A 13,760-nucleotide genomic window follows, 5' to 3' on the forward strand; every position below is an offset into this window, starting at 1 on the left:
CATTGCTGAGTTCCTCACATGGGGGGAGTTGAGGGAGGTGGGGAAAGGGGAGAGAGTTTTCAAGGGGTGTGTTTGTAGAGGGAGAAGAGAAATAATGTTATAAATCTGACTTTATAAAAGTGAACAAGGCTCCAGACACAATAAAGGGGTCAGTTTGATTTAATTCGAATACATCTGTTGGTCTTTAACCTGGTTAAAGAAATTCAAGAGCTCCTCCTTTCTTTGAGTTGTGGGCGTGGGGAGGGGGGGGGGAGAGAGATTTGCAGGGGCGAGAAGGGTTTTAATGACTGGTGTGGTTCACAGAGAACAGGAATTAATCTCATAAAGCTGACTTTATAAAAATTAAAAAGGCTCCAGACACAATGGAGGGGTCAGTTTGATTTAATTCCAAAGTTGCTGACACTGAGTGTGTCACTGATCACGTGAAGTGAAATCCAGGAAGTGCAGAGCTGAACAGGAATTGACAGTGAAAGAGCTGGAACAGGGAAGGAGAGAGAGACTCTGGGCACTGAGATGGCATCTCCAGATCTCACACAGGAACTAACCTGTCCCATCTGTCTGGAGATATTCACCCACCCGGTGTCTCTGGAATGTGGACATCATTTCTGCAGCTCCTGCATCTCCCATAGTTGGCAGAAGGTCCCGGGAGATGTTTCCTGCCCCCAGTGTCGACAGGTCTTCACCCAGAGGAACGTCAGGCCCGCTCGGACCCTGAGTAGCGTCGTGGAGAAGTTCAGAGAGGTGAAGGTGAAGGTGACACAGCCACAGGAGGAATTTTACTGTCAGGAACACGAGGAGAAGCTGAAACTCTTCTGTGAAGATGAACACAAAGCGATCTGCCTGGTGTGTGGGATGTCCAGAGCTCATAAGACGCACAGTGTGATCCCAATAAAGGAGGCAGCCCAGATATACAAGGTACTGGATCACTGCTCCTGGCACAGGTAGATGGGGAAGAGGGACAGGGTGTAAGTCACAGAGAGAGAGAGTGTTTGTAGAATGTGGGGAGGGGAAGAGAGGGCGGGAGAGACAGGGATAGGGAAGGGGAGAGGGATGTTGAAAGAGGAGAGGGTTGGAGCGAGTAGAGGATTGATTGAGGAGGGGAATTAACCTGGAGGAGGATAATTGCAATAAACAGAATTAACCCACAGCTTCTACTTTGTTTATTGAGTGTAATCAATCCTGAGAATATCTCCTTCTCTACCTCACTGGCCTCACTCTATTTAAACACAGCAAACCCCTCCAGAAGGTGACAATGATTGTTTCCTTTGACAAACCCATTTGTGTCCTTTCTGTCTCAGAACAAGTTAGAAACATCATTGGAAACTCTGCAGAAGCAAATGGACCTCAGTCTTCACAGAAAAAGAGAACGAGAGGATGGGATTTCCCACATGAAGGTAGGAGAGTGTCCTTTAGGCTCTGTGTAAACATCCCTGTGTTTGTTATTGAGAGTGAGTGAGCCCCTCACACAGACAGAGAGAGTTTTACTCAATAAAATGCTGCTGCTCCAAAGTACACTGCGGGCTGCTCACTGAACTGCAATATAAGGGACCGTCTGTAAATTGCAGATTATTATAACAATGTTTAAATGTCTTACTTTCTCTCTCAAGCCAATCCCATCGATTGTTGAAATAAATCATGTCGGTAACTCACTCCCGGGGATCCATTATTCTATATATGAACCATCTGAACCCCTCGATTAGATTCCAGTCTGTAACTCACTTCCAGGAATCCATTATTCTATATATAAACCATCTCAACCCCTTGATTAGATTCTAGTCTGTAACTCACTCCCAGGTATCCATTATTCTATATATAAACCATCTGAACCCCTCAATTAGATTCCAGTCTGTAACTCACTCCCAGATATCCATTATTCTATTTATAAACCATCTGAACCCCTCGATTAGATTCCAGTCTGTAACTCACTCCCTGGTATCCATTATTCCATATATAAACCATCTGAACCCCTCGATTAGATTCCAGTCTGTAACTCACTCCCAGGTCTCCATTATTCTATATATAAACCATCTGAATTCCACAATTAGATTCCACTCAGTGACTCAGCACTTGATGTCTATTATTTCATAATTAACCACTGGAATCACTTTACAATGTTTGTTTGTAACTCACTCCCATATAGCCAATATCCCATCAAACTGTTCAGCCGGCAGTGAGCTGTTATTGTTTGTTATCCTTGCTGGATATAAATTTTTATCCCTATATCCCAGTGGACAGAGACCAGGGACACTGGGATTATAAACGTTGTTTATTCCATTCTGTATTCAATCTGTTCCAGGCTGAAGTTGACAGACTGAGAAATGAAATCAACAGTGAATTTGAAAAGATGCACAAGTTCCTGTTTGAGAAGGAGGAGCTGATGAAAGCAGAGTTGGAGAGAAAAAGCAATAAAGTATTCGAGGACATGGAGAACAATTTAACCAAAACCATGGATGAAATGTCTTCTCTTGAAGCAGCAATAAGAGATCTTAAATCGAGGCTGGAGGTACAAGAGGCCCCAGATTTCCTCAAGGTACAAAATCTCTTTGTCTTGTCCAGTGAAACATTCCAGAGACTGAGGGCGGGCACTCTGACCTTTAACCTCTGGGTTTGGATTAGGCCTCAGTCTGATTGGTTGGATGATTGTCTCTTTCTGCTGTCAGTCAGGGTCCAATGGGAAATGAGGTGAGATAATCTCAGTTTGATTCCTATGCACAGCGTAACCACGACACTGATTGATGATTGGACTCCGAGAGAGCTGGGCTGGGAACTGAACATGTTTACACTGCTGCAGATGGAGTTCTACTGAGATCTGCTGAGGACGGGTTAAAGTGCATTATTGCAGGGGTGATGGAGATATGGTTAGAGAGATAAGAATGGGAGCGGGTGAGGGTAGAACACCCAGCTGGACAACAGTGGAGAGGCGATGGAGGAGGATGGCGTGATCGACCGTGTCAAAGGCTGCAGACAGATCGGGAAAAATGGGGAGGGAAAGTTTGTAATGATGGGTTTTTTGGGGAGAGGGGTGAAGATGTAGATTTAAATGAGAGAGAGAGACAACACCTGAAGAGATGAAACAGTTTCCAATCCCAGCTAACATGGGGACCAGGAGGGGTGGTTGGGAGATCAGTAGTTTTGGGAATTGGATGGAGGGGACAGGAGGTGGGTCTCATGGACAAGATGAGCCCCGAGAGGGAATGAAAGGAAAAAGTAAAAGTTATTTTCTAATTGAAATCTTGGTCTCTCAATTTTTACTCGAGATTTACAACAAGAACTCTTTAATCTGACTCGATCATATCTATTCTGTTTCTTTCCCCTCAGGATATTCAAGAGCTGTTGATGAGGTAAGCAGATATAAAGAAACAGTTTTGTGATGTGATCACTGCTGTCTCTCTGACACACACTGATTTCCAGACCTGTTTTTACAGGAGTCAGATGGAGTTTCACAAGCCTGGAACTGTCTCCACTCAGTTACCTGTAGCTATCGCTGGTGAACCATTCAAATATATCAAAGTGTGGAGGGAAATGAGAGCAGTGATTTCACCAGGTATCATTCGCTGTATATTACTGTCTGTCTGCCATTATCCACTTGATTAATGAGGTTTGACACACTGATGAAATGATCAGAAGATCAGAAGGAATAAGAACAGGAGTTGTCCAGCCAATTGAACCTGCTCTGATTTTTGATAAGATCATGTCTGATCTGATTGGGGCCTTTACTCCACTTTCCTGCCTGCCCTAGATGACCCTTAACCCCTTGTTGATCAACAATCTATGGAATTCGGTCATGAATCAATGACCCAGCCTCTGCTGCTCTCTGTGGTAGAGAAGTCCAAAGACTAATATCCCTCTCCGAGAAGGAATTCCTCCTCATCTCTGTCTTCAATAGAGGCCCCTTCATTTGATGCTGTGTCACCTACACCTCGATTGGCCCAGAGATCAAACATCCTCCCAGCATCTACCCTGGTGAAGGAATCCCCTCATAATGTTATGTTTCAATAAGACAACCTCTTAGTCTTCTAAACTCCAGTGAGTACAGATCCAACCAGCTCAACCTTTCCCCATAAGGCAATCCCTTCATCCCAGGAATCAGCCCAGTGAACCTTCTCTGAACTCTGTCCAATGAGAATCTCTCCCTCCTGATGTATGGAGATCAGATCTGAACACAGTACTCAAGCTGCAGTCTCACCAATCCCCTGTAAAGTTGGAGCAAGTCTTACCTACTTTACACTCCATCCCTTCTCCAATAAAGGCCAACATTCCATTTGTTTCCTCATTCCTTGCTGCACCTGGACACTAACTTTTAGTGATTGATGTACAAGGTCCCCCAGATCCCTCTGTACTGCAGCATTCTGCTGTCTCTTTCTATTGAAATAATTTGCTGCTTTTCTATTCTTCCTGCCAAGGTGGACAACCTCCCATTTTCCCACATTATACTCCATCTGCTAAATCTTTGTCCACTCACTTAACCGGTCTATATCCCTCCGCAGACACTTTGTATCCTCCTCACAACTTCCCGAACTCACTTTGTGGCATCAGAAAATTTAGCTTCTGTACATTGGGTTTCTTCATCCAATCAGGAATATTGATCATAAATAGTTGTATCCCCATCACTGATCAGTAATCTCGGGAATTTGGAAACATCACAACCAATGCATCCACTTTCTCTCCAGCCCCTCCTTTAAAATCCTGGGATGCAGGACATCAGGTCCAGGGGACAAGTTGTCTTTAATCTCATTGGTTTTTCAGACACTTTTTCTCTCGTGATCATGATTTTTTTAAGTTTATCCCTCCCTTTCCCTTCCTGCTTTTCCCCAACACTGGATGAACCCAGGTGTTGTTCTCTGTATATTGTTGGGTATTTTTCTCGCCCCAGGTTATAAGGAAACATTTATTTGATGATGTTTTGACATTTCTAAGGAACATTGCCAGACCTCCGCACAGAGCACCGATTGGTCCCCACATGCCCTGCTGCGAAGACTGATACTCTTCCCCTCACGCCGTACATCAGTCACCATGACTACATTCTGTCCCCTTCTGTGGCCAAGGACAGGAACTCCCAACTTAGGCAGACATCACCTTCTGTCTCTTCCTCAGCACTTTGCCTTGCTGTGAATGGAATTCAGTTCAGAGAAGTATGAGGTTAATGTATTGGGAGAGGGAAGATATGACAAGGGAATAGACAATAAGTGGAAAGATAGTGAGAGTTGTGGAGGAACAGAGGGAGCTTTGAATTTATGTCCACAGATTCAGGACAGGTGGATAAAGTGGTGAAGATAACACACCGGATATTTTCCTGACTGATCACGGAATAGAAAATAAGAGCAGAGAGGTAATGTAGGAACTTTATTAAACACTAGTTAGTCTACAACTAGAGTACTTTATATCTTTCTGGTCAGTGTGCTGGAGAGGTTACCGAGGAGATTAATGAGGGTGTTGGATGGATCAGAGAACTTCTGAGTTATGATTGGATAGATTGGGATTGTTTTCTTTGGATCCGAGAAGGCTGAGGGGAGATTTAATTGATGTGTATAAAATTAGGAATGTCCTGAGTGGAAAGGAAGCCCTGAGTTCCATTATCTCGGGATCCATGATCAGGGAGAGTAGATACAGGGTAAGGGGGAGGAGAGTGAAAGGGGATTATTTTCACTCCGGGCGTGGTCTGGATCTGGGAAAGGAAGATTGAGGCAGAAACGCTCGTCACATTTATAAAGTAATCAGATCAACACTAAAGGTGCCGACAGGGTTACGGAGCAGGAACTGGAAACCGGGATTGGGCTGGAGAATTAATTTGCAGCCGAATCAGGTTGGTCTGGAATTCCCTTTTTCTGTGAATCCCAGAATGTTTACAAAACAGGAGGAAACCAATCGGCCCATTGCGTTCCTGCTAGCCCATTGCAAAATCAACTCCCCAGGGCCATTCCTTCACCTTATCTCTGTAGCTCTGCAGATTATATAGATACATAGAAGCAGGAGGAGGCCTTTTGGCCCTTCAAGCCTGGTCCGCCATTCATCATGGTCATGGCTGATCATCCAACTCAATAGCCTAATCCTGCTTTCGCCCCATAGCCTTTATAACATTATCCCCAAGTGCCCTAGCCACCTTTTGAATATATTCAATGTTTAAGCATCAACTACTTCCTGTGGTAATGAATTCCACAGGCTCAGCACTCTCTGGGTGAAGAACTGTCTCCTTGTATCTGTCCGAAATGGTTGATCCTGAATCTTCAGACTGTGACCCTGGTTCTGGACACACCCATCATTGGTAACATCTTCCATCCATCTACCCTGTCTAGTCCTATTAGAATTTTATAAGTCTCCATGAGATCTCCCCCTCGTTCTAATGAATTCCAGCGAGGACAATCCCAACCTAGTCAATCTGTCCTCATATGACAGTCCCGCCATCCCTGGAATTAGTCTGGTAAACCTTCGCTGCACTCCCTCGAGAGCAAGAACATCCTTCCTCAGAGAAGGAGACCAAAACTGCACACAATACTCCAGGTGTGGCCTCACCAAGGCCCTGTATAATTGCAGCAACACATCCCTGCTTCTATACTCGAAACCTCTCGCAATGGAGGCCAACATACCATTAGCCTTCTTTACAGCCTGCTGCAGTGCATACTGACCTTCAGCGACTGGTACATAAGGACACCCAGGTCCTTCTGCACACTCCCCTCTCCCAATTTACAAGCATTCAGGTAGTAATCTGTCTTCCTGTTTTTGCTTCCAAAGTGAATAACCTCGCACTTATCCAAATTATACTGCATCTGCCATTTTTTTGCCCACTCGCCCAACCTGTCCAGATCATGCTGTAGCATCCCTGAATCGTCGTCACAGTTCACAGTTTGAAGAATAAAGTGTTCGGCGCGAAATTGGAGCTGAGTCCACACTTGATCAACCATGATCTCATTGAAGGCGGAGCAGGCTCGAAGGGCCAGATGGCCTACTCCTGCTCCGAGTTCTTATGTTATGTTCACCCTTCCACCCAATTTGATTCATCTGCAAACTTTGAGATGTTACATTTTGTTTCCTCATCCAAATCATTCATATATATTGTGAATAGCTGGGGTCCCAGCACCGATCCCTGTGGTACCCCACTTGCTACCGCCTGGCAATTTGAAAAGGCCCCATTAATTCCTACTCTTTGTTTCCTCTCTGCCAACCAGTTTTCTATCCACCTCAATACATTTCCCCCAACCCCATGCGCTGTAATTTTGCACAACAATAATCTCTTATACGGGACTTTGTCAAACTTCTTCTGAAAGTCCAAATATACCACATCGACTGGCTCCCCCTTGTCAACTGTACTGGTTACATCTTCAAAGAATTCCAATAGATTTGTCAAGCATGATTTTCCCTTCATGAATCCATGCTGACTCTGACTGATCCTGCCATTGATTTTTCCTCATCAGTTAATGATTCAATTCCATTTGAAAGCTGTGATTCACTCTGATTCCACCACAGTACATTCCTGACCCTAAACACTCGCTGTATGAAAAGGATTTCCCTCACGATAATGTGGCTTCTTTTGTCAATCAGTTTAAATTCTGTGTCCTCTGGTTCTCTTCTCTCAGGGGAACCACCTCAGCTTCTCCAATCTGTGTCCGTAACTGAAGTTCCTCCTCCCAGGAACCATTGTGGTGAATGTTTCCTGCACTCTCTCTCTAATGCCCTCACATCCTTCCTCAAGTGTGTTGCCCAGAACAGAGTTAAGGATTAACCAGTGTTTTATACAGATATAACTTTGTCACTCTATTCTGTGTTAATAAAGCCGAAGATGCTGCATTCCTATTAATCATTCTCTCAACTTGTCCTGTCACCGCTAATTAGAACAAAGAACAAAGAAAATTACAGCACAGGAACAGGCCCTTCGGCCCTCCCAGCCTGCGCCGATCCAGATCCTTTATCTAAACCTGTTACCTATTTTCCAAGGTCTACTTCTCTTTGTTCCCCACCTGTTCATATATCTGTCCAGATGCATCTTAAATGATGCTATCTTACCCGCCTCTACCACCTCCGCTGGCAAAGCATTCCAGGCACCCACCACCCTCTGCGTAAAAAACCTTTTCCCCTCTCACCTTGAAATCATGACCCCTTGTAATTGACACCCCCACTCTTGGAAAAAAGCTTGTTGCTATCCACCCTGTCCATACCTCTCATAATTTTGTAGACCTCAATCAGGTCTCCCCTCAACCTCCGTCTTTCCAAGGAAAACAATCCTAATCTACACAACCTTTCTTTATAGCTAGCACCCTCCATACCGGGCAACATCCTGGTGAATCTCCTCTGCACCCTCTCTAAAGCATCCACATCCTTCTGGTAATGTGGCGACCAAAACTGCAGGCAGTATTCCAAATGTGGCCTAACCAAAGTCCGATACAACTGTAACGTGACCTGCCGACTCTTGTACTCAATACCCCATCCGATGAAGGCAAGCATGCTGTATGCCTTCTTGACTACTCTATCGACCTGCGTTGCCACCTTCAGGGTACAATGGACCTGAACTCCCAGATCTCTCTGTACATCAATTTTTCCCAGGACTCTTCCATTGACCATATAGTCTGCTCTTGAGTTAGATCTTCCAAAATGCATCATCTCGCATTTGCCTGGATTGAACTCCATCTGCCATTTCTCTGCCCAACTCTCCAATCTATCTATATTTTCCTGTATTCTCTGACAGTCCGCCCCGCTATCTGCAACTCCACCAATCTTAGTATCATCTGCAAACTTGCTCATCAGACCACTTATACCTCGTCCAGATCATTTATGTATATCACAAACAACAGGGTCTGAGCACGGATCCCTGAGGAACACCACTAGTCACCTTTCTCCATTTTGAGACACTCCCTTCCACCACTACTCTCTGTCTCCTGTTGCCCAGCCTGGTCTTTATCCATCTAGCTAGTACACCCTGAACCGCATGCAACTTCACTTTTTCCATCAACCTGCCATGGGAAACTTTATCAAATGCTTAACTGAAGTCCATGTATGTGACATCTACAGCCCTTCCCTCATCAATTAACGTTGTCACTTCCTCAAAGAATTCTATTAGGTTTGTAAGACATGACCTTCCCTGAACAAAACCATGCTGCCTATCACTGATAAGTCTATTTTCTTCCAAATGTGAATAGATCCTATCCCTCAGTATCTTCTCCAACAGTTTGCCTACCACTGACATCAAGCTCACAGGTCTATAATTCCCTGGATTATCCCTGCTACCCTTCTTAAACAAAGGGACAACATTAGCAATTCTTCAGTCCTCCGGAACCTCACCCGTGCTCAAGGACGCTGCAAAGATATCTGTTAAGGCCCCAGCTATTTCGTCCCTCGCTTCCCTCAGTAACCTGGGATAGATCCCATCCGGTCCTGGGGACTTGTCCAATTTAATGCCTTTTAGAATACCCAAAACCTCCCCCTTCCTTATGCCGACATGGCCTAGAGTATTTAAACATCCATCCCTGGTCTCAACATCCATCATGTCCCTCTCCTTGGTGAATACCGATGCAATGTACTCATTAAATTCTCACTCATTTCCTCTGACTCCACGCATAAATTCCCTCTTTTGTCTTTGAGTGGGCCCATCCTTTCACTGGTTACCCTCTTGCTCCTTATATAAGAATAAAAGGCTTTGGGATTTTCCTTAATCCTGATAGCCAAAGATATTTCATGACCCCTTTTAGCCCTCTTTATTGCGCGTTTGAGATTTGTCCTACCTTCCCGATATTCCTCCAAAGCTTCATCAGTTTTGAGTCGCCTCGATCTTATGAATGCTTCCTTTTTCATCTTAGCTAGTCTCACAATTCCACCCGTCATCCATGGTTCCCTAATCTTGCCATTTCTATCTCTCATTTTCACAGGGACATGTCTGTCCTGCACTCTAATCAACCTTTCCTTAAAAGACTCCCACATTTCAAATGTGGATTTACCCTTAAACAGCTGCTCCCAATCCACATTCCCGAGCTCCTGCCGAATTTTGTTATAGTTGGCCTTTCCCCAATTTAGCACTCTTCCTTTAGGACCACTCTCGTCTTTGTCCATGAGTATTCTAAAACTTATGGAATTGTGATCGCTATTCCCAAAGTAATCGCCGACTGAAATGTCAACCACCTGGCCGGGATCATTCCCCAATACCAGGTCCAGTATGGCCCCTTCCTGAATTGGACTATTTTCATACTGCTCTAAAAATCTCTCCTGGATGCCCCTTACAAATTCTGCTCCATCTACGCCTCCAACACTACATGAGTCCCATTCAATGTTGGGGAAGTTAAAATCTCCCATCACAACCACCCTATTGCTCCTACATTGTTCTATAATCTGTCTCCATATTTGTACCTCTACTTCACGCTCGCTTTTGGGAGGCCTATAGTAAAGTCCCAACAATGTTACTGCACCCTTCCTATTTCTTAGCTCCATACATATTGCCTCAGTGCTCGAATCCTCCATCATGCCCTCCTTAATCACAGCTGTGATATAATCTCTGACCAATAATGCAACTCCTCCACCCCTTCTACCTCCCTCTCTATCCCTCCTGAAGCATCTATAACCTGGGATATTTAGTTGCGAGTCTTGCCCATCCCTCAACCAAGTCTCAGTAATACCAATAACATCATATTCCCAGGTACTAATCCAAGCCCTAAATTCATCTGCCTTAACTGCTACACTTCTCGCATTAAAACAAATGCACCTCAGACCACCTGTCCCTTTGCGATCATCACCTCTTCCCTGTCTACTCTTCCCCTTAGTCACATTGAGTTTATTGTCTCGTACCTTATTGGCTTTAGTTGCTGCTTCTTTATTGACCTCTAACTTCCTAATCTGGTTCCCATCCCCCTGCCACATCAGTTTGTGAAATGATGTTCTGTATCAAGGTTTAGCTCATTAATCTACACCAGGAAGAGTCGGGGTGCGAACACTGACCCCTGTGAACACTAATGTATAATCTATGTCCAGTTTGACAACAACCAACAACTGTCATTCCCCCCATTTCATATCCATGTTGCTACTGTCCTCGTTATTCTGTACATTTTCTAGGTTTCTGTCTGTTAGGGCCCATGTTGGCATGGAGACCAGGGAACATATGAGGAGATGAAAGAGCAAAACCGTGTATTGAGATAACTGAAGTAATTTCTCTGTCATTTAGATGGGAATTTTCTACTGGGATCACTCCTTCCGAGTGTGAATGGAATTCCCAGTGGGAATGTAGCTGTTGTCCGTGTTATCCCATCACTGAGTCAGAAAGCTGTAGATTTCTGTCCCATTCCAGAATCTGGAGCAGGAAGTCCAGACTGACAATCCCAGCTCAGTACTGAGGAAGTGCTGCAGTGTTGGAGGAGCCTCTTTCAGCTGAGACTTTACATCTTCTCAGCTGGAGAGCAATGATCCAGTGGCTGGAGTTTGAAGAGGAGGAGGAGAGATCACCCCCTTGTCCTGGCTGACATCTCAGAGGGGGGTGTAGGGCTGGAGGGGGAGAGCCCACCCTCTTGTCCTGGCTGAGATCTCAGAGGGGGTTGTAGGGCTGGAGGAGGAGAGCCCACCCCCTTGTCCTGACTGAGATCTCAGAGGGGGGTGTAGGGCTGGAGGAGGAGAGCTTACCCCCTTGTCTTGACTGAGATCTCAGAGGGGGGTGGAGGGCCGGAGGGGGAGAGCCCACCTCCTTGTCCTGGCTGAGATCTCGGAGGGGGGTGTAGGGCTGGAGGAGGAGAGCTTACCCTCTTGTCCTGACTGAGATCTCAGAGGGGGTTGTAGGGCTGGAGGAGGAGAGCCCACCCCCTTGTCCTGACTGAGATCTCAGAGGGGGGTGGAGGGCCGGAGGGGGAGAGCCCACTCCCTTCTCCTGACTGAGATCTCGGAGGGAGGTGTAGGGCTGGAGGAGGTGACAGAGATGGAGTGTGGGCAGTGAGAATTTTAGGTTCGAGCCATTGCTGGGTTCGAAGCTGATGAGGATAAGTGAGCACTGGGGGGGCTGAAATTATCAACAGGGGACAACCAGTGTCAGATTCCAGTAGATTGAGTTCAGGGTGGTGACTGACTCCCTACAACTTGTCTTAACCGAGGTCTTGTACTGGAGAGAGATCTTTATTCTCAGTGAATTGATGCTGATCTGAGCTGAGTGAATGGAGCTGAGGGAAGGGGGAGAAATTTCTTCAGACACTCTGTCCCTGAGCTTCCACAGTTCCTGGGCTGAGGAAAGTGGTGATGTCCCATCACCGTCTGTACACGTCCCGTCATTCACTCCTGTTTTTCTCACAGTAACAGCTTCCCAATCATGTTCTCTTCCAGCTCCAGCAACTCTCACCCTGGACCCAGAGACAGCAAACAACCGACTCATCATTTCCCAGGATCTGACTAGTGTGAGGGCCGGAAATGAGGAGCAAGATCTCCCTGAACATCCGGGAAGATTTGATCAATATGTCTATGTGTTGAGTTCCCAGAGTTTCACATCAGGGAGACACTACTGGGAGGTGGGCCTTGGAAACAAACCTTACTGGGTTGTGGGTGTCTGCAGAGAGTCTGTCAACAGGAAAGCAGACATCACACATTCACCTGAGAATGGATTCTGGGTCATCGCCCGGTTTCCTGACTGCAAATCATTGAAAATCCCGGATGCCATCTCGCAGCTGAAAGTGAAACCCCGGAAGTTGGGAATTTACCTGGATTATGAGGGAGGACAGGTATCATTTTACGATGCTGAGGACATGTCTCACCTGTACACCTTCACTGATACATTCACCGAGAAACTCTATCCCATCTTTAATCCCTGTAATAATGACTCTGGTAATAACTCTGAGCCACTCACACTGCTCTCTGGGTAACGCAGTGGGACACGTTTTGGGAGGTCGGAGTTTTAGTGAGAAGCCTGACTCCCTGTCTGAACAGCTCATGTTGTCCTGATTCTCTGCTGTGTTCTGTCAGGGGGTGAGTGTGTTTCTGTATTGTTTATTCTGTAAATTTAACTCAGATTCTCCACCCATCCCACTGTCCCGATCTCAATCTAATGGGGCCCATAAACACTGGGCTGGTATAGAATGAAGCAAAATCTCCTGAATTGTGGTAACTGTGCACAGCTCTCGAACAATTCATTGTGAATCTTTATTTTGTTTCCTCCCTTGATAAATATTTTATTTGAAGACGGGACTGACACCTGGTGTGATGATTATTGATTCAGTGAATGAGCAGAAAGAATGTTTTTTCACTCCTGTATGGGATGTGGGTGTCGCTGGCTGAGCCCTCGTTGCCCATCCCTAATTGCCCTTGAGAAGCTGGTGTAGGTACATCCACAGTGCTGTTAGGGAGGGAGTTCCAGGATTTGGACCCAGCGACAGTGAAGGAACGGCCGATATGTTTCCAAGTCAGGATGGTGAGTGACTGGAAGGGAACCTCCAGGTGGTGGTATCAGGAATGAGAATATCAGAATAGGTTCCGGAGTAGGACATGTGACCATTCGGGAAGATCCTGTCTGAACATCAACATCGACTCCACTTTCCCATCCTATCCCTTCATTCCCTTTGTACTCGGGAATATATCGATCTCTGTGTTCAATATACTCACTGACATCTCGCCAAGGGAGAGAATTCCAAAGATTCACAACTCTCTCTGAGGGAAGGAATTTCTTCTCATCTCAGTCTTAAATGGACGACCCCTTATCCTGATTCTGTGATCCCTCGTTCTAGACCAGTCTCAGCATCTACCCTGTCAGGATCTCTGAGAATTGTATATGTTTCAATAAGATCACCTCTTATTCTTCTAAACTCCAAAGAATATAG

The 13,760-nt window shown here is 45.6% G+C and overlaps 1 protein-coding gene across 1 annotated transcript; it reads left to right on the forward strand.

The window, feature by feature from the left end:
- The first annotated feature begins 407 nt into the window (after positions 1-407).
- Positions 408-13,137, forward strand: LOC119976331 (zinc-binding protein A33-like). The gene is made up of 6 exons (XM_038816787.1): positions 408-915; positions 1,299-1,394; positions 2,297-2,530; positions 3,319-3,341; positions 3,426-3,544; positions 12,277-13,137. The coding sequence occupies exons 1-6, from the start codon at positions 514-516 to the stop codon at positions 12,807-12,809; spliced, it is 1,407 nt and encodes a 468-aa protein (XP_038672715.1). The 5' UTR covers positions 408-513; the 3' UTR covers positions 12,810-13,137.
- Positions 13,138-13,760: the final 623 nt, after the last annotated feature.

This window comes from Scyliorhinus canicula, chromosome 13, assembly GCF_902713615.1.
Source record: "Scyliorhinus canicula chromosome 13, sScyCan1.1, whole genome shotgun sequence".
NCBI classification, from domain to species: Eukaryota; Metazoa; Chordata; class Chondrichthyes; order Carcharhiniformes; family Scyliorhinidae; genus Scyliorhinus; species Scyliorhinus canicula.